Source organism: Micromys minutus (genome assembly GCF_963924665.1).
Source record: "Micromys minutus genome assembly, chromosome: 28".
NCBI lineage: Eukaryota > Metazoa > Chordata > Mammalia > Rodentia > Muridae > Micromys > Micromys minutus.
The window spans coordinates 33,600,873-33,620,296 of record NC_137963.1 but is presented as its reverse complement, the minus strand read 5'-3'; the positions used below and the strand labels follow the sequence as shown (position 1 = coordinate 33,620,296).

At 40.0% G+C, this 19,424-nt stretch overlaps 2 protein-coding genes across 3 annotated transcripts; one reads left to right on the top strand and one right to left on the bottom strand.

Moving 5' to 3' along the window:
* Positions 1 to 399: 399 nt before the first annotated feature.
* Positions 400 to 7,714, bottom strand: MRPL50 (mitochondrial ribosomal protein L50). The gene is made up of 2 exons (XM_080940054.1): positions 7,611 to 7,714; positions 400 to 1,000 (listed from the first exon to the last, which is right to left on the bottom strand). Exons 1-2 carry the CDS (start codon positions 7,700 to 7,702, stop codon positions 616 to 618), a joined length of 477 nt encoding a protein of 158 aa, XP_080796180.1. The 5' UTR covers positions 7,703 to 7,714; the 3' UTR covers positions 400 to 615.
* Positions 7,715 to 7,976: 262 nt separating this feature from the next.
* On the top strand, positions 7,977 to 18,623 carry ZNF189 (zinc finger protein 189). 2 transcript variants are annotated; one of them, XM_080939972.1, is made up of 3 exons: positions 7,977 to 8,244; positions 9,017 to 9,098; positions 16,030 to 18,623. In XM_080939972.1, exons 1-3 carry the CDS (start codon positions 8,212 to 8,214, stop codon positions 17,733 to 17,735), a joined length of 1,821 nt encoding a protein of 606 aa, XP_080796098.1. In that variant the 5' UTR covers positions 7,977 to 8,211; the 3' UTR covers positions 17,736 to 18,623. The 2 variants fall into 2 exon arrangements, with proteins under 2 accessions (XP_080796098.1, XP_080796097.1); XM_080939971.1 differs by having other exon boundaries at positions 9,014 to 9,098.
* The last annotated feature ends 801 nt before the right edge of the window (positions 18,624 to 19,424 follow it).

The window sequence follows — 19,424 nt, the reverse complement described above, 5'->3', positions numbered from 1 at the left end:
CTCAAGAAAGAAATGCACCATAAATGTGGGCAGAACCCATGCAAGAGGAGGTCTGGCTTTCTCTCTGCTTGCCTTCACTCTACTGACAATCCATCCATCTTGTTCCTGCCATGGCTGCATCTCTTCGTTCATATGAGAACAGCTTCTTCAGGCAGCCAGCATGGACTGAAGATCAGTAAGTTCTTCAAAGACTCCCCAGGCCCTCGGCAACAGCTTGGTACTACTGAGATAGTCCGCCTCACGAAGGGTACAGCGACCAGGTTCTCAGCCCCCCGGTGGGAAACAGCCTTGATGGACTATAATGTGACCTAACGTAATAAACCCCCTTTAAATATGTTTTCATGCTATCACCTCTGGTCCTCCCAACAACCCTGACTATATACCTTGGAATAAGAACAGTTTCATAAATTATCAAGACTTGATTTTATTGAGGAAAAAAATGGCTTTAGCAGATGTAAAAATGTTTTCTTTGTTGGTTCTCCATGAGGAAAAAAAAAAAAAAAGATGTGTTGTTCTTCAGGAGACAAGTTCTGACAGGTAGCATCTCACAAGGTTTGTCAGTCACCCTAGTGAGGACAATCGGAACAATCTCAGTGTCTTCAATGACCAGACTGCTCAGTAACTCCAACTGATTTTCAAATTGGGAGGTAAATCACTAGCAACCAGTTCATCAAACTTAGATCTATCTTGAACGGGAACATTATAGAAATCAAGAACATCTCTGACCCTGCACATTTGGTGAAGCCTGGAGTTAGGTACTGCATGGCCTAAGTCATCAGCTAAATCTGCTAAGAGTCTGAACTTCATATGTCCATCATCCAGGGAGATATCTTGCCAATTGTTAGGAAGAGATGAACCAAGAACTTCTTTAATATGAGATTCCAAGCGACTCTGGAGATCATTGGGTGGTGTGTATGCTCGGCTTCGTAAAGGCGGACACACCAAAACAGGTTCGTTTTTCACTTCTTCCACGGTCTCAGCCACCACCGGCTCCTCCTTCCTGGAAAGATCAAAAGCAAACATGTGACTCTTTGGCAGAAGCCAATAAACATCTGACAGAATCTTGCTTTGCAATCAAAATCAAGTGTTTTGCACACTTAGAACTTTCTGGGCACAGTGGAGAGGAGCGAACAAGAGTAAGATGGAAATCGACTCTCCAGACGTGTGCAGTTGATTCAATCGCTACAAAAGAAAGCAAAAATTTAGTACATATTTTCTATACTAGTATGACGTCTAAAAATAAGTAAAGAACAAAGATACAATAAATTGTTCTGTACGGAGTCCTGCCCTCTGTCTTAGTTTGGTTTCTATTACTGTGACAAAACCTCTCAATGAAAAGCAACCTGGAGAAGGAGAGGTTTAATTTCATCGTACAGTTCCCTATCACACTCCATCACTGAAAGGCATCACGGCAGGAACGGAGGCAGGTTACTGTACAGCTCCTTATGGCTTGCCCTGGCTGTTCTCTTATAATACCCAGAACCGCCTGCCGGGGGATTATACCACCCACAGTGAGGTAGGCCCTGTCACAAGTGTCGATCAAGAAAATACACCACAGTCTTGTCCACAAGCCAATCTGGAAGGGATATTTTCTCAGTTGAGGCTCCCTCTTTCAAATGAGTCTAGCTTGTATCAATTTGACACAAAACTAGCCAGCACATCGTCCAAGATCTAACCCTAGTACCTAAATTTACCTCCTACCAATTTCCTATATATATTGTAGGCCTGCTCAAACTAAACTATATTGTTTTCTAAACACACTGCTACTTTCCTAACACTTGTTGGCTCATGTTAGTAATACATCCTCCCTTACTTTGATCTTTACTTATGGAAATAACACTCTGTCAGTCCCAAGACAAAACACATGTCTCTTAAGAACTTTAACCTGACTTCTCTAATCAATATTAAGTTCCTTTGATCTTTGCAACAGTCTACACTGTTGTATCCCATCCTATATAAGTTTTAATTTTGATTATATTCTACCTCACTTACAAGATCAGAGCTTGACTGGACAATTTCTTGCTGTATGTGAGAGGCCAATCTGTTCACTATAATATACTTAGTAGCATGCTGGCTTTAATTTACTTGATGACACTTTGAAGTACTCCTTCCTGAGTCACAACAGCCAAGGACACTGCCAACATTGTCTCTTGAGAACCACCACACCAGATTGTAAGATCTTTAATATAATGGCCTATTTTGTTCATTTGAGCTTCTTTAAAAAACAAACTTAACAATTGCTTAGAGAGAATCTGGCTGACATACCATTTAAATGCCTTGGTTTATGAACTATTTAAGCAATGTGTTTCTCGTGGACTTGGCATCTGACTGAAACTGACCATCCCTACTGAAAACAGGACACCAGAAATGAAATGTCTAGCCAAAATATGCTTTGGAATACAACTTTTTTTGTTTACTTAATCCAACTAGTCCTTTGTCCTTCATAAATTTTGATTAACATCTCAGTATTTGTGATAGCCTGAATGTATTGGTCAACACTTCTTATCCTGGACACTCTATATCTGTGATCAGGTCTTTTTAGAGATAATGAGAGGATGTGAGATAAAGAGATTGGGACGTCCATAAAGGCTTTAGTGGTCTGACAGCGAGACGCTTGCTCTGCCTCACCACATGCTGTAGCACAGGATCATACATCACCCATTTTCAGTCACTTCACGGCCTGTCAATGGAAAGAGGACTAAGACTCTACCAAAGTATCTAAAGGTAAACAATATACTGAAAGAGCTTCCGTTTTTTGAAGAAAACTAATCACTATTTCAACAAAAATTCTCCAAAGAGTTGTTTATCCCGTTTTGCTCACTCACCTCCCATAGTCCTCCAGTCCCTTCCCTTACATTCCATCTCATTCAGAATAAAGTGAAGTTCAGGTGAAAGACTCAACACTCCAAAAGATAGAGTGGTTGAAAACTATAAAACAACAACTAGAGAGATGGCTCACTCATTAAAGGCAAGGTTCATAAACAAAACGTCAAGATAAAAAAACAAACTCTAACTACATGCTGTCTACAAGAAACTCATTTCTAGAATCAAGGGCTACATTGACCAAAACTGATAGCTTTTACAGGCCATTAGATAATAGTAAAATGATCAATTCAACTAGATATAAATAAACAGGTACCCAATACCAGAGCACCAAAATAGACAAAGTAAATATGGACAAGCCTGAAAGAATACATTATCAAAGTAACAGAACTCATGAGCACACGTTCTACAATGGTGCTTAGGCTATTCACACAGAACACCAATAAATGCTGAACTTTAATAACATTGTACACCAAATGGACACACACAAAGCTTTCAATTTAACATCCTCCTTTACATGAAAGAAACACTTCCACCTTTATTTCTCAAGCACACGGTGACCATTTTTTTAGGACAGACTATATTGTATCATGAAAGAAGCGTCATGAATTTAGAAGTTCAAAATCATATAAAATACCCTTACTGACTACAAAGGAAAAACTAGTCACCAGTAATATAAGAGAGAAAGAATAATAACAAATGTATTAATGCTAAGCAATATACCATTGGGTCAAAGAGGAAACAAAAAAGTAACTTCTAGATTATCTTGTTATCATAAAGGGCTGGAGACGGCTTTGTGGGTAAAATGGCTGCTAAATGTGTTGGTTTTAGTAGGAATGGCTCCCATAGATTTGAATGATTGGTCACCAGGGAGTGGCACTATTAGGAGGTATGGCCTTGTTGGAGGAAGTATGTCATTGGAGGAAGACTTTAAGGTTTCAAATGCTCAAGCCAAACTCAGTCTCTTATTTCCCCTTATTGAGAAATGTAGAACTCTCAGCTACCTTTCAAGCACTATGTCTGTCTGCATGCCACCATATGATAATAAAACTTAAGCCAGTCCCAATTAAATGTTTTCCTTTATAAGAGTTGCTGTGGTCATGGTGTCTCATCAATAAAAACCAAACCAACCAAACATCAGAACTGAGTTCAATACTTAGCATATAGGAGAGAAAACTACCAGAATGTGTACATGTTTGTAATTAGAAAACTGGGGAGACAAAGAAAGTAGGTCTCAGGGCTGGCTAGTCAGTCTAGTCAAGTCATGGGGCTCCAGGTTCAATGAGACCATGTCTCAAACTATAAAGTGGGGCATGACTGAAGAAAACACTCAACTTCAGACTCGAAACACATACACAATCACACACACACACACACACATACACACACACACACACACACACACAAAACACACACAAACACACACACACAGTATCTTGAATTGGGTGAAAATGTATAACATAACAGTGCTAGCTACTTTTATGTCAAACTTGACACAACTAGAGTCATTTGGGAAAAGGAAGTCTCACTTAAAAAACGACCCCCACAAAATGGCCCATGGGTAAGCCTGTGCCTGAGGTATTTTCTTGATTAATAATTAATGTGGGAATGCCCAGGTCATGGATGGTGCCACACTTAGTCTGATGGTCTGGATGCTAAAAGAAAGCAGGTAGAGCAAGTTATGTGGAAGCAAGCCAGAAAGCTGCACTGCTCCTAGCTGCATCTCTCCTTCCTACCCAACTCTCTTCCATACTCTCCCAGAGGTTGTCCCTGACTGCCTCCCAAAAAACCTCCCACGTGAGACCTGCTGCATGGTGTGATTTATCTGGGACCATGCAGCTTATTTCTCACACCTCTTCCTCAAGTTTCTTTTGGTCATGGTATTGTATCACAATAGAAACCCTAACAAAGACAATAACAAACATAAAAAGAAAGCCTGCACTAAGGTAAATTTATAGTAATAAATGACTGCACTGCTAAAGAGTTTAAACAAATTGATAGTGAACCACATGAACTGAAAAAAGAAAAATGTAAATCCCAAAGTTAGCAAAACAAAAACAAAGATACAAAGCTCATAGAAAGAAACCAACAAAACTAAGGGCCGATACAGAAAACCTTAAAACCTCATGCAATTGAAATCAGGAATATAAGGAGATACAAGAGATGTTTCGTAAATAAAGATTCACAAGAGGGACCTGTACAAGCTGCAGAACCAAAAAGAAACAGTTAAGATCCTAGGAACATGTAACCCTAAAGCAAGAAAGAATAGATAGCCTTAGCCAGTGAATAGCAAAAAAAGAGGCTGGAGAAAAACAAAACAGCATCCTAAAAAAAAAAAAAAAAACCTCCTAAGAAATACAGGAACCAAATAGCTTCATGTGATAATTATATCATACATTAAAAAAAAGAACTAAATCAGCCCGTCTTAAACTTTCCCTTAAACTTTCCCAAAAGTGGGAAGAAACACTTCCAAAATCATCTTATGAGAGCAGGACTAAAGTCAAAGACACCACAAGGAAGCTACAAGCCAATACTTCTGATGAACACAGATGCAATAATACTCAATAAAATGGAAATAAACTACATGCAGTAGCACATCAAAAAGACAACGATATTTTGACTGAGTCAAACACCTGCCTGGCCTGCAAAGTTTGTTTAACATACACAAATCAATAGTGATATGCCACATTAACAGAATGAAAGTAAAAATCACCTCAATAGAAGCAAAAGTTTCTAATATAATGCTTACTCATCTAAAATCAAAGCTCTCAACAGAATAGGTGGAGAATCGACTAGCCAGATAAACACAATTTAGAAAAGCCCACAGCTAAAATCATAACGAATGGGGGAAAACTTATTAACAAAACGGGTTTCTTTCCAAGATCAAGTACAAACAAGAATGCCGACTCTCACAACTCTTTAGTGGGAGGATGGGAAGAGAAGCCCTGGCCTCAGCCTCTGCAAAACAACACATCATACCAGAAGGCATACTCAAGAGCTTTGACAAAGAAAAAAATAAAAGGCAATCAAATTAAAAAGAATTTGTCTCCGCAGATGACATGAGCCTCTGAGAAGAAAACCTCAAAGATTGTGCAAAGCACACACATACAAGAAATTGCTAGAACTAATAAACTAACCCAGTAAAATTACAGGATATAAAATTATCATTAAAAAAGTCAGAAGTTGAGGGCTGGAGAATTTTGAGCTCAAAGGTTAAGAGAACTTGCTGCTCTTCTAGGGTGTAGTTCACAGGATCCACATAAGGATGCTAGCTCATACTCTTGTAACACCAGCCCCAGGGGGTCGGATGCCCTCTTCTGTCCTCAAAGAGTATTAGTATACATATATTTATACATACACATATGTACATAAATAAAATAAATCCTTAATAAAATCAATGATTTCTTTAAAGAAATAATAAATCATGCAAAAAAAAACCCAAAAAAACAAGAAATCAAGTTTGTTTATAATAGCAGAAAAAATATTAGGTAAAAAAACAAGTAGGTTAAAGATCTATACACTGAAAGCTGTAAAACACTAATGAAAGAAACAGAAAACATACATAAATGAAGAGATATTCCATGTTCAATTATTGAATTAATTCTGTTCTGTGACTGTACTGCTTAAATAATCTACATATTTAACTCAAAAAAATTGAATGGCATTTTTAAAGACATGAGGAGCAATCTTAAATTTTGAATAGCTGAAGCAATCTTGAGCAAGAACATGGAAGAGATTATGCTACAAGATTTAAAATTCTAACACAGAGCTGTGATGATTAACGAGAAACAAAACAACCCCCTCCCAAAAAAAGAAAAAACAAACAAACAAAGGATCTAAAAAAATGGTAATTTCCTGACTGCAGAAATCTCTATGTGTACAAACAATATAGCCATTTACACCTTAAAGAACAGTTAACTGAAAAATGAACATAATTTATCAACTGCTCCCTCCTTATGAGGACAAAGATTTAATCTACTTAACTGTATCTTTACTATTTGTCATATAGTAGACACTAAAATATGTGTTGAGTGAATAAAAGGCTAGAACTTCGGACATCTGACACTAACCAAAGAGAACAGATTTAATACATGAGGTGACGGCTCACACTTCTCATTTACTACATTCGTAGTTCTCTGAGGTCCCAGCGGTTAAGTTTTCATGCCCTAAATATTATCTAGGTCATATACATAGATCCCACATGATGCAATGAGGAAAACTTGTTGGTAAACAGTTAAGACACTGGGACTGTAGATTCACCACGTGCAGGCTTCTCTTAAGTCGTGTCACAATACTGACGCGTAAAAAACAGAACAGCTTTGTACATAGAGAAACCGAAGGCATTTAGAAATTCGTTGTGGCGTCATTGAAATCTCACCCCAACCCCCGCCACCCCCCCCACACACACACCGCTGAGCGGATGCCTTTACTTCCAATTTTGCTTAAAAATACCCCACCCCCGTGAAGAAGTTAGGCTTATTGAGCACCTACGCTCATGTTTTAGGTTGACCAATCCATAGGAGTCGTTTGCTTGTAGACACCACACTGGGTGCCCTTGACACGTGGCGAATGCTGCTTGCTACGGAAACAAGACTAGAGGGAACCGGCACCGTGTTGCTGTTAGGAGCCGTCCTGCCAATCGCGGAAATATAAGGTTTTAACTCGGATCCCTACTCCATGCTAACTCCTGTAGACTCAGGACCAGGGTCCCATCTTAACCCTCTGAACTCGTCCCCTCCGCTTCAGATTATCTACATGGAACTTAAGCCATTTAGAAACAAAGTTACCTGGATCCAGACCAAAATTCTCTACGTGTAGCCAAGGGAAGCTTCCACAACCAGCCTCTCCTTACAAACCGACACACACACAGCGCCGCCATCTTCGACGAGCACCTCAGACAGCTGGACGTGCCCGACTCAGCCAACCAGAATAGAGCTTACTTTAGCGGCTCCCTGACGTTGACAAAACCTGTGCACTCCGGGAAATGTAGTTCTTTTGCCATTTGCGGAAGAAGGCTGCGGCTTGCTCCCTGGGCATGTTGGGAGTTGTAGTTGGAGAGGTTCCGCGAAGGCTCCGGGTAACGCCTTCTGGTCCGGGGGTGGTCGGTAGTAGTACAGCTTGACTTTGAGGCGGAGGAATTGGCTACAAGGAGGAGATATTACAGGGAGGCCCTAAAGCTGGGCAGCGGTGCAAAGGACGGGGCTTGTGGTTGGAGGACAGACAGACAGAACGTCTGATATGCCCCTGGGAACTTGACCGCTCCGAGACAGAGGCAGGGACCTCACCGACCCTTCCAGTGAGCCCCTTCTCGCCTGGCCGTATTTCCAGCAGCCATCTAGGCCTCATGAGAACCCATACGCTGTGTGGCTGCTATTCCTGAAGGAGGCGATGGCGTCCCCAAGCCCACCGCCGGAGCCAAAGGTGAGTCGCCCCTTCTAAAGATCTCCGTTAGTTACTTCGCCACTCCCGAGACAGCAAGGCCGCGCCATCACCTCTTCCCCTGTTCCCAGCTCCTGGCCGTTTCTACAACTCTTAAGGGAGGAACCCCGGCCAACGCCTACATACACCTTGCTGCGGGGTGCTTTTAGTTCACTTACAAACTGCCCACAGACTCTTTTTCTCCCCACTTTTTCTTCTTCTTTCTTTCTTTCGATAAATTGGCTGGGGAGATATTAAGACTGCTCCAAGTTAGTTCTCATTTATGAGTTTCTTGGGTGAGGCACTATTTTTTTCTTTTTAATCTCGTCTAACTTCTGCAGCCGGCACAATGTCTGGACTCAAGGTGAGTGCTTAGAAAACCTAATGGAGTTGAGTCGAACTGGGTCACTAGCTGGTGTGGGTGGAACATTTGGGCGGACAGTGAGACCAGGAAAAGTTGAGGAGGTTTTGAGGATGTTAACTAAAATTAAAACAGTAATGACTCTAGTGTGTAATAACTAAAGCAGAAAAGACCTTTAGTTTGGAAGGCACGGGTCCAGATCAGCTCCTCTCCATCTGAGGTGCCATGAATTGGGCACCTTTTGGTTCTTTTACTCTGCGTGTTCCTCCGAGTGAGTGGGAGGGAGCCTTGGTAAGTGATAAATAACGTCTGCCCCGTTCAGTGGGAGAATTGTCCTCCAGACAACTGGAACTGACTACAGAAATGAAACTGTTGCTGACATCTGAGGATATGGCTGTGTTTCTCGCCCAGGAGGAGTGGGGTTGCCAGGATCCAGCTCCGAGAAGCCTGTATAAAGATGTCATGATGGACAGTTACGGAAGGCTGGTCTCGCTGGGTAAGAAAGCACGGTTTCTCTAAGACATCTAAGAAGAAGGCACTCACACTTAGACCCGGAATGCTTCAACACTACTGCTAACACCAGTACTGTTTCATCCCAATGCTCTGGTTCGGGTCTTTCTACGACTCTGGTATCCCTAGCTTCCTTGTCAGAAAGGCCAGTTTTGGCAGCTTCCTCCTCTAACCACAGCGTTCCTCCCACCCACTTTGACTCTGCCTTCTGGAGCCTGAGTCGCTCGTCACACAGTGTTCTGTACCGCTCCGGCCTACACTGAAACCTGGCACTGCCGGGGACACCATTCACTGGCAGACCTTCAAGTGGGGGTTGCTCGTTCCTCAGGGCCTTCCTTCCTCTCAGGACTGGGAGCCGAGGCTGGTTGTTCTCCTAGCTCTCCAGTGCTCTTCCCAAAGCATTTGCTTTTCCACCTTCCAAGAGCTGGGCCTTGTGTGGCATCAGCAGTCCTGTTGTACGCACTGTTCCTGTCTATCGGCATCTCTCTGCGTTTCTAAGTCTTCCCTGCTTAACCCAGTCGTTGAGTGAGCGTCAGTGATCTTGATCGTGTAGACTTCAGGAGCCCTGCTTTCCATACCTAATAACTACTCACGTCGTTGATTCTGATCGTTAGAACTTTGTTATAACAAGCTAGTCTGAAGACACAGTACCCAGCTCTCTGACCACTGCTGACAGTAACTAAAGGAAGAGGCAAAACAGGCTTGCTTCTTGCCTGGACGACCTTAACTGCAGCTTACATCTCAGCCTCTCCTTCACCTTTCCACCTAAACCAACTCATTTGTGATGTGTTTTCTGTCCCTTGATGTGCGCATGTCTCCCTCCCCCATGGTTTCAGTTCTTTCCTGACCTTTTGATACTATGCTATACTTAACCCTGCAAATTTCAAATTGTGTATCTTTTATAGGATCTGTTGCTTTTGTCCCCTTCTGCCCAATTCCCAAGCACCACAGGAAAACGTCTCTAATCAACAGGATCAGTCTCGTATGCATTTCTAGGGAGGAGGGTTTTTTTGTTTGGTTGGTTTTTTGATTTTGGTTTTTGTTTGGTTTGGTTTTGGTTTTGGTTTTGGCTCTTTGACACAGGTTTTCGCTGTGTAGCCCTGGTTGGCATGGAACTCACTATGTAGACAAGGCTAAGCTGGAGGCCACAGAGTTTCACCCACCTCTGTTTCCTAAGTTCTGGGATTAAAGGCATGGCCCACCATTCCCACCATAGCGCGGGCACACGTGTATGTGGTGTGTGTTTCCTAATTTACACATTGGGTTTATATCTGTGATACTGGGTTACATCACATCTTTTCCTCTTAATTTTAGTAACAGCTTTAGAACTTAGAATTTTCTCATCAATCTGGGCTTTGTCTATTTCCTATTTCACAGATCAAATCAAGGTCACTAACTTGAACTCCTAACTCTGGTGCCTCTCATCCACACCCTTAACACAGCTTCTCTCATTTCACCCGAAGCAGAGTCTCTGTTCTTTCTCCCTTGCTATTTATTAAAATTGGGAGAATGTTGCTGGCGATCAGATGAGCCTAGAGCCTTGTTTATGCTAAGCATCTTTCCTGCCAACGAAGTGCATCCCCAGCTCTTTACCCTTAGAAACCCTTGTTCTAATAATAGGCTTAAATGATGCCTTCCCAACTTGGGGGGAGAAAAGAAACTTAACTGGACCAATGGCTCCCCCTTGCTGTTTTCTGTGATTTATTACTTCTTTTGCCAGCCAGGGTTTTATTAGTTCATGTATATCTTACACAACTCTACCTTCTCTTGTCTGTGATTTTTGTTTTGCCTCCTCAGATACGTTTTGGACCTTATTCTACCTCTTTATGAGTTGTTTCGAGACAAGTTTTTGCTTCATAGCCCAGACTGGCTTCAAACTGACAATCTTCCTGCTCCAGTCATCAAACTACTGAGACTCATCTACTTCAAACTCTTTATTACTTCTTTCTGTTTGCTTGTGTTCCTGTCTGTCTGTCTGTCTGTCTATCTATCTATCTATCTATCTATCTATCTATCTATCTATCTATCTATCTATGCACCCTTTGCTCAGAGGATCTTACCTATACTCAGATCATAGCTGCCAGCACTAGATGGTAACTCTCACCTAAGAGAGATAGTGTGGCACCCACCGATGCCGGATGTGTGCATCCCATTTCTTGCACTTCCAGTTTCATGACTGTGGGGAAGATTTTTATTTTTCTTCTGGAAATGGAAATAGCAACAACATGTACTTCTTAGGTTGTTGTTTCTATAACTGGGTTAATATTTAGATAAAGTACTTACAATGCTGACCAGCAGATAATAAGAACAATGAAAGCTAATGAAAGTCTTAGTTGGTGTTTCCTTTTTTACATCCCCTCCTTCTTGTGATTAGTATGTTTCCTTGTCACTTCTATTGAGTTCCACATTTGCAATTTTCTTCTTTTGGAAACAGTGTAAGTCATGACTTATGTCTTAGGTAGCCTGCTGAGCTCTCAGGAATCTTCTCCAAACTCCTTACTAAGTTCTTGCCACCAAGATGATTTTGTACTAGTATATGTTTAAAACTTTTGATGGTTTCTAATGCTATGGGGATAAAAATCTTAATTTCCTATCACACTAGAGGCTGAAGAAATTCACTGACAAGCTGCTGACATTTGAGGATATGGCTATGTTTCTTACCCCAGAGGAGTGGGGTTACTGGGATCCTGCTCCGAGAAGCCTGTATAAAGATGTCTTGACTTAATATTAAGTATAGCTTTTCACTGTTCATCGTTTTTCCTTCCTTAGTCTCTTCCATTCCCTGATGAGTGCTCCCGTCCCTGATGAGTGCTCCCTTCACTTTCGATCACTGTGCTCTGTTGGTCCCCGATCACTGTGCTATAATTGGTCAATGTACTATTTTCCATTCCATCTGATATTTTTCGAAACATATCTCTTTCTAATATTGGCTTTTCATACTTTTTCATGTTGATTTATTTCTTTAAAATTTTAATAGCTACATTGATGATACAGGTAATACCTAATCACTCAGTTCTTTGGTTTTTATTTCAATGACTCACATTAGATTTTATTATAACTGAGTGTCAGTGAGCCTACAAAACCTTGAGCTCAACTTCTGTCTTCCCTTTGACCATGTTCTCCCTCAGTTAAAGTTCTCACTCAATTAACAGTTATTAAACACTGTGCTAGACCCCACAATTTCAGTTCTCCATTTTCCCATGTTGTTAACCAAAAAAAAAAAAATAGCCATCATATAATCTATTAGAGATTATGATTTCTGTTTTCACAAATCAACTTTTATTCAGACAGGCAAACCCACTCCTTGATGTATTGTCCATAACACTTCTGAGCTATAATGGCAGGGACCGTATAATTAGAGTGAAAATAATGTCTGACCCTTTATGGAAAAAGTAAACAACTACAATTCTAAAGTCGCTGAAGGAGTTGAATCGGTCTTGAGAAGTAAGGGATTCTGGTTTTCGGTTTTTGATTTTTCTTTCAGTCAGACTGAGTTTCTGTAACAAAGGCCTGCAACCCCGACACCGTAAGCACAGTTATTTCTCTCTGCTCCCTGATGTGTGATGCACCCTGTACATCCCATACTGCATCCTCGTATTATGCATAATGAGAAATTATATATTTTCAAACTTACATTTAGAATTCCTTCCCACAGTTCTGGGGGCCTTCCTAAAGGTCTCAGACTTTACCATTTTGCTGATGGCTAAGCCACACCTTCGCTCCCACTCATGATGTCTCTGATTATCACCGAGTCGTTAATCATGGCGGAGAGGGTACTCCTCATAGGTGGAGCATGAAAGCCTTCTACCCACAGCAGCCATCAACACTTGTGGAGCCGTCCCTGCTCACTCTGTGGGTGCCAGGGCCATGTCATTCTGTCCCTCACATGGCCAAGCAGGACTCAACATTTATTAATTATAAGTAGTCTTGCTGTTTTTAATTAGAAAATTAATAGTTATGTATTAGTTTATAATTGAATATCATTAACTGTTTGGTTAGCTTTGTTTAAATGTCCTTTTTTTCTATCAGAAAAAATTTGGATAAGCTTTTTAGATCTTATGCTTTGGGTTTTTTGGGGAGGGTTTGGTTTTTTGGGGTTTTGGTGGTAGTAGTGGTGATTGGTTTTGTTTGGTTGTTGTTGTTGGTTTTTTGTTTGTTTGGTTTTTGTATCTTTTAGGGCTTAGGGAGTCTCACTTTGTGGCCCTGTCCAGAAACTCCAGGACTTAAGTCATTTTCCTGTTTCAGCCTCTGCAGTTTCTGGTTCTATAGACCCATATCACTACCACTAATTGGGTCTTTTGGTTTTGTTTTGTTCTATATTTTGAGTCATAGAGTATTGTTATGTAGCCCGGGGTAGTATATGCTTTTCTGCCTTGATCTGTTTAAGTGTTGGGATTATAGGCATATACCACCATACCTGGTTCTAAACTTGTACATTTTTTAGTTATGTTATTCTTGAGCTTTATATTTTCTGGTACTACTCTAAAAAGAATATTTCATTTTTCTATAGTATTTACTAGCTGCTTTTGTGGTAAAAAAAAAAAAAAAATGTACACAACCAGAAGTTTATTTTATTTTCTTAATAAACAGCTAAAAAAAAAAGTACAGAGTAGCAATGGTTTCCAAGGAGACATGTTACTTACTGTGGTTATTACAGAAATAATTGACATTTAATAAAGAAAAAACCCAAAACACATAAATATACTTGGTAAGCATTGCAAGGACTTTTTAGGGTAACTCCTTTGAGCAAAATCTCAAAGATGCAATAGTGTCTTTGGTAAACAATGTTAAAGAATGACTGTTAAACAAGATATATAAAGGTATGAGGTAAAAAACTGTATAAGCGATTTTCTCATGTAATGTATCATAGCTACCAAATAGAAAGCTTGATTGAGGCAGAGAGGTTGTATCATGAAGAGTACTAAACATGATAATATCATTATCAAAAGGAACTATCATTTCATCTTAATGTGGTTGGTGAATCCTCAGGTAAAGACGTCAATCGAGTTTTAATGCACTATGATGGCAACCTTAAGATAAATGGGTATCTGATTGTGAAATTGAGATAAGCACTAGAGATATTAGAAAGAAATCCATAGTTTCTTCTGATTAATGGTGAGGGAAAGAAGGAGAACTCTAGGATTTGAGAATTGACGGTGGTGTCCATTAGGAATGGAGAGACAGACAATGATGGTGATGCTGTAGCCTGTAGCTGGAGGGGATTTTATAAAACAATGTTATAGGGATATAATCCTGAGTTAACAGCTACGCAAAGCAGTTTTCAAAGGTAGACGAAGTAATGAAGTAAAGAAGGGGGGAGTCAAATTTACAGGGAGAAGAGGTGGTAACCATCAAAAATAGAAGCAATTAAGATTGGACTGGAAAGATGGCTCAGCCGTTAAAGGCTAAGCTCACAACCAAAAATGTAAGAAATGGGATGATCAACAATGTTGGATGCTTGCTGAATAAAATAAAGACTACAACAGTCACCGTGTTATTGGAAAGTCTTTAGTAATTTGGTGAGAAGTTCTCTCTCTGTTCTAGAAACAAAATATGTTTTGTTGCAGCTTAAAGAATAAATTGAATAGGAAGAGGGGGAGGAATGAGAAAAACAGTGGAAAGCTACTGTGTGAGATTTATTTCAGATAGCTTCTGTCAGGACAAAATAAATTCAGGCTCAAAATAGAGTTGGTCATGCCAATGGATAGGAAGATGCCAATGGAAAATGCAGATTGAAAGAAGAGGAAAGAACTGAACACTTGCTCAGAGGAGAGTGGGGTCAGGAGGGTAGTAAATACTTTTGGACATGAATGGCATATACATTCCCTCTTACAGATAGTTTTTATGGTAGAGGCAGAAAGTTAAAGGGATGTGACATTCTTTTTTGTTGTGTTAAAGGAAGCAATTCAGTGAAATGAATCTGAGAGGCGACACTAGCCTAAGAAACAAATCAAGGTTCAAGTAGTTGTGTAGGGGATGAGAACGTTATTATTTTAACTTGGGGAAGGAGGTATAAACTAGCTTAATAGTGTCTGAAAAACTAGAAGACAACAAAAATTTTGGGAAAAGACAATTATGGAAAAGGAACTTGCTTAGGGTCAAATAGGAAGTAGAGTTATCAAACAACTAGAAACAGTAAATCAGCCTGGGGTTCTGTTTTATCATGTAGCATTATATCCCCTTCGCTTATCCAAGGTTTTTCTTAGATGGTTGAAAAAAAATGTGGTATGGTTTGTTTTGGGTGATATCATAAGGTACCACAGACAACTATTTTTTCATTAACTATAAACGAGTTATATTTAGTCTTGTGGATAAATACCTCAATCCTTTATTGTAGGTGCTGCTCTTAATATGTTATCATTTTTCTTGATATTTTCTCTCCAGTTTTATTTAACACCATTTTCTTTGGTAGTGTTTTATGTCTCATCCTTGAATCCTGGCTGATAACTTAGTATCTTGCATCCATTAGGTGATCAGTCGGTAAATTCTGGCTAATTAATTACCTGTAGAATCCTCTGTTCTTTGTTTTTCATCCTTCCTAGGCTTCTCCTATATGTCCTTTCCTCTCAACTATTGGTATAGTTATATTCCAATAACTTTCCAGTGCTTTCTCATCCTAAATTTCCTTAGCTTATTATTTTTTCCCATGGTACATTTCTTTGATAGTTTCAGTTCTATAAAAAAGAAAAACGACAAATAAATCTGATAACCAATGTTAAATAATACTAACCCAAGCACAGTGGCACACCTATCGTCCTAGCTATCCTAAAAATGCTGAAACTGAACCTTAGGAGCCCAAGAATTCAGGCCAGTCTAGGCAATATATCCTGCCTCTTGATTTATGTTTTTCTAATAATTTCTCTTTTCATTAAAGCGCTTGGTTGATACTTATATTTTTTTATTTACAAATATTTCAGATGTTTTAAACAGAAATAAAGATGAAGAGCCAACTGTGAAAGAAGAAATTGAGGAAGACATCGAACCTCAGAGTGTAATAGTTACAAGAATCAAAAGTGAACTTGATCAGGATCCTATGGGGAACGAAACCTTTGAACTTGTCGGTAGGTTAGATAAACAAAGAGGGATCTTCTTATGGGAAATACCATGTGATTCTTTGACTGAGGAACAGAAACTGTTCAGAGGACACACTAATGTCCGTAAGAGACCAAACTCTGAAGAGAAATGTCACCAATGTGAAGAATGTGGAAAACGTTTTGTCCGCAAGGCCCATTTCATTCAGCATCAAAGGGTCCACACTGGTGAGAAACCTTTTCAGTGCACTGAGTGTGGGAAAAGCTTTAGTCGAAGTTCATTCGTTATTGAACATCAGCGAATTCACACTGGAGAACGGCCCTATGAGTGCAATTTCTGTGGGAAAACCTTTAGTGTGAGCTCTACCCTTATTAGGCACCAGAGAATCCACACTGGGGAAAGGCCTTACCAGTGTAATCAGTGTAAGCAGAGCTTCAGCCAGAGAAGGAGCCTTGTTAAACATCAAAGAATTCACACTGGTGAGAAACCCCATAAATGTAGTGACTGTGGAAAGGCCTTCAGCTGGAAATCCCACCTTATTGAGCATCAGAGAACACACACTGGTGAGAAACCCTATCACTGTACCAAATGCAAGAAAAGTTTTAGTCGAAACTCACTGCTGGTTGAACACCAGAGAATTCATACTGGAGAAAGGCCTCATAAGTGTGGCGAGTGTGGGAAAGCTTTCAGATTAAGTACATACCTTATACAACACCAGAAAATACACACTGGTGAGAAGCCTTTCCTTTGTATTGAATGTGGAAAGAGTTTCAGCCGGAGCTCGTTCCTTATCGAACATCAGAGGATCCATACTGGTGAGCGCCCTTATCAGTGCCAAGAGTGCGGGAAAAGTTTCAGTCAGCTTTGCAACCTCACCCGTCATCAGAGAATTCACACAGGAGACAAACCCCACAAGTGTGAGGAATGTGGAAAAGCCTTCAGTAGAAGCTCAGGTCTCATTCAGCATCAGAGAATACACATCAGGGAAAAGACTTCGTTCAGTGAAACTAAGGAACTTTCTGATCCAAACTGCAGCCCTGTTAAACAGCAGGATGCCCACCCTAAGGAAAAGTCTTACAGATGCGAGGACTGCGGGAAAACGTTCAGCGTTAGTGCTCATCTTGTACAGCATCAGAGGATCCACACTGGTGAGAAGCCCTACCTGTGTACTGTCTGTGGGAAGAGCTTCAGTCGCAGCTCGTTCCTTATTGAGCATCAGAGGATCCACACTGGAGAGAGACCTTATCTGTGCAGACAGTGTGGCAAAAGTTTTAGTCAACTTTGTAATCTCATCCGACATCAGGGTGTTCACACTGGTAATAAACCCCATAAGTGTGAGGAATGTGGCAAGGCCTTCAGTAGGAACTCAGGTCTTATTCAACACCAGAGAATACACACAGGAGAGAAACCTTATAGGTGTGAAAAATGTGACAAAGGTTTTAGTCAACAGCGCAGCCTTGTCAACCATCAGAAGATCCATGCAGAGGTGAAAACCCAAGAAATTTATGAATGTGATGCGTGCGGCGAAGCCTTTACTTGCCAGATTTCTCTAATTCAGCATCAAAAGTTGCATATTATGTGGATGCAGTAAAATTAGAGATATTTTGATGCTCAAATTTGAGACTAGCTACCGAAGTGCAGTTTTAGAATGACCCAACATGGGTCAAATATAGTAGTACAACAAATACTCATTGGCTTCATGAAAAACAGTTTCTAAAGATCCTATGCTAGTGGACAGTGCCTGTGGGAAACTGACTTGCAATCAAGTTGCTTTCGTAGCCACCGAGATTTGTTGATTTATCTAACCTTTCAGTAGAGTTGACTGGGCAAAGCATATGAGAAATGTTCTGAAGGACACAGTGAAATTAGTGTATGGGAACTGGGAGCAACTGATCCTGGGAAGCTAGGAGTAATTCAAAAGACTTAAATGACCATCTCCTATGGTTCTCTTCAGTTCCGTGAAGTTTACCTATACATGTCAAACCTCGGCGATTAAACAAATTAATTTGTGAAAGCCCAGATTTTTTCAAAGTCACCAAACAGTGTTTATAACTGTTTAAGAAACTTGTGTGGAAAATTAGTTTATAAATGCTGGGGACTCCAGTGCTTCCCAGGTTGGTAAAAGGCACAGATTATTAAGTTGTAAAAGTATTTGTTAATGTTAACAACCAATAAAGGTGTTACCAAGGAGTTTTTGGGAGTGCCTTCCACTGAGCCCCAAAATGGGTCCCAAAAGATAATTACTGATTTATTTTGTGCTGTCTCATCTGTGAAATCTGTTTGTAATGCTATACCAACATTACTTTATTATTCCCACATAATCAGGAACATGTAAAGATGTATGTATTTTGATTACCAAGAATTGGAAATAATTTAAAAAAAAATAACCTAAAATGTATGCTAGCTGAGATATTTTGGTATTGCTTTAGGTTTTATGGTAAATTTGCATGCAAGATTTAAATTCTTATTTCTTGATTCTAGGGCCTCCTTTAGTTAACACATATACTTATTAATTTATCTATTTTAATCATTAAAACCTATTTGGCTTCTTTGGTTTGTGCGTTATTTGTTGCTTTAAGGTAATATCAGTCCTAATCGACTACTGTGTTTTGAACATCAGAATCAAAGATTTGAAAGAAATTCCTCCTGTTCTCCTTGTGACTCATTAACATTTTTTTCTGGAGTACTTCAATATAAGATTAAGTTTGGGTTCTTAAATATCTGAGCATTGGGTTCTAAATCATTAGAACCCCAACACAAACCTTATTAATTTGAGCAAATGCCCCTTTTCCATAAGCCATCCATTCTTAAACTCACTTCCAAGTTCCCTTCTCACCTCAAAATACTATTCATGTCCATATAAATGTTGATGCTGTATATGTATGGTGATACACCGTGTGTGTGTGTGTGTGTATGTGTGTGTGTGTGTGTGTGTGTGTGTGTGTGTGTGTGTTATATTGTCATATACCATTGAGATTTTAAAACAGTTCATTTTAAACACTGTCCGGTGTTCCATGCCTTAGTTGATCAAGCCCCCTGACACCAAGACTGGAGTTCCTGGTAGGAGAGAGAACAATCTGACTTCCACATTTCCACTTGGCAGCCACATAATCTCAAACACACAAAATAATTTTTAAAACTGCCCTGCCTATTAAGTACACCTGCCCTAGATCATCACAGTGTATTTTATACCAGTGGTTCCTAGGTCAGGGTCTCAAATAATGATGAGGCTTCTTAGAGCTCCTCTCAATTAAAAAAGAAGGAGGAGGAGGAGGAAGGA

What these genes read in the sequence shown, in the direction of transcription:
- ZNF189 (XM_080939971.1), top strand. Translation starts at nt 8,212, where the DNA reads ATGGCGTCCCCAAGCCCACCGCCGGAGCCAAAG. An exon ending in GCCCACCGCCGGAGCCAAAG is followed by an intron (nt 8,245 to 9,013) that starts GTGAGTCGCCCC and finishes TTTCTCGCCCAG; the next exon opens with GAGGAGTGGGGTTGCCAGGA. An exon ending in CGGAAGGCTGGTCTCGCTGG is followed by an intron (nt 9,099 to 16,029) that starts GTAAGAAAGCAC and finishes CAAATATTTCAG; the next exon opens with ATGTTTTAAACAGAAATAAA.
- MRPL50 (XM_080940054.1), bottom strand. Translation starts at nt 7,702, where the DNA reads ATGGCGGCGCTGTGTGTGTGTCGGTTTGTAAGGAGAGGCTGGTTGTGG. An exon ending in GAATTTTGGTCTGGATCCAG is followed by an intron (nt 1,001 to 7,610) that starts GTAACTTTGTTT and finishes TGATCTTTCCAG; the next exon opens with GAAGGAGGAGCCGGTGGTGG.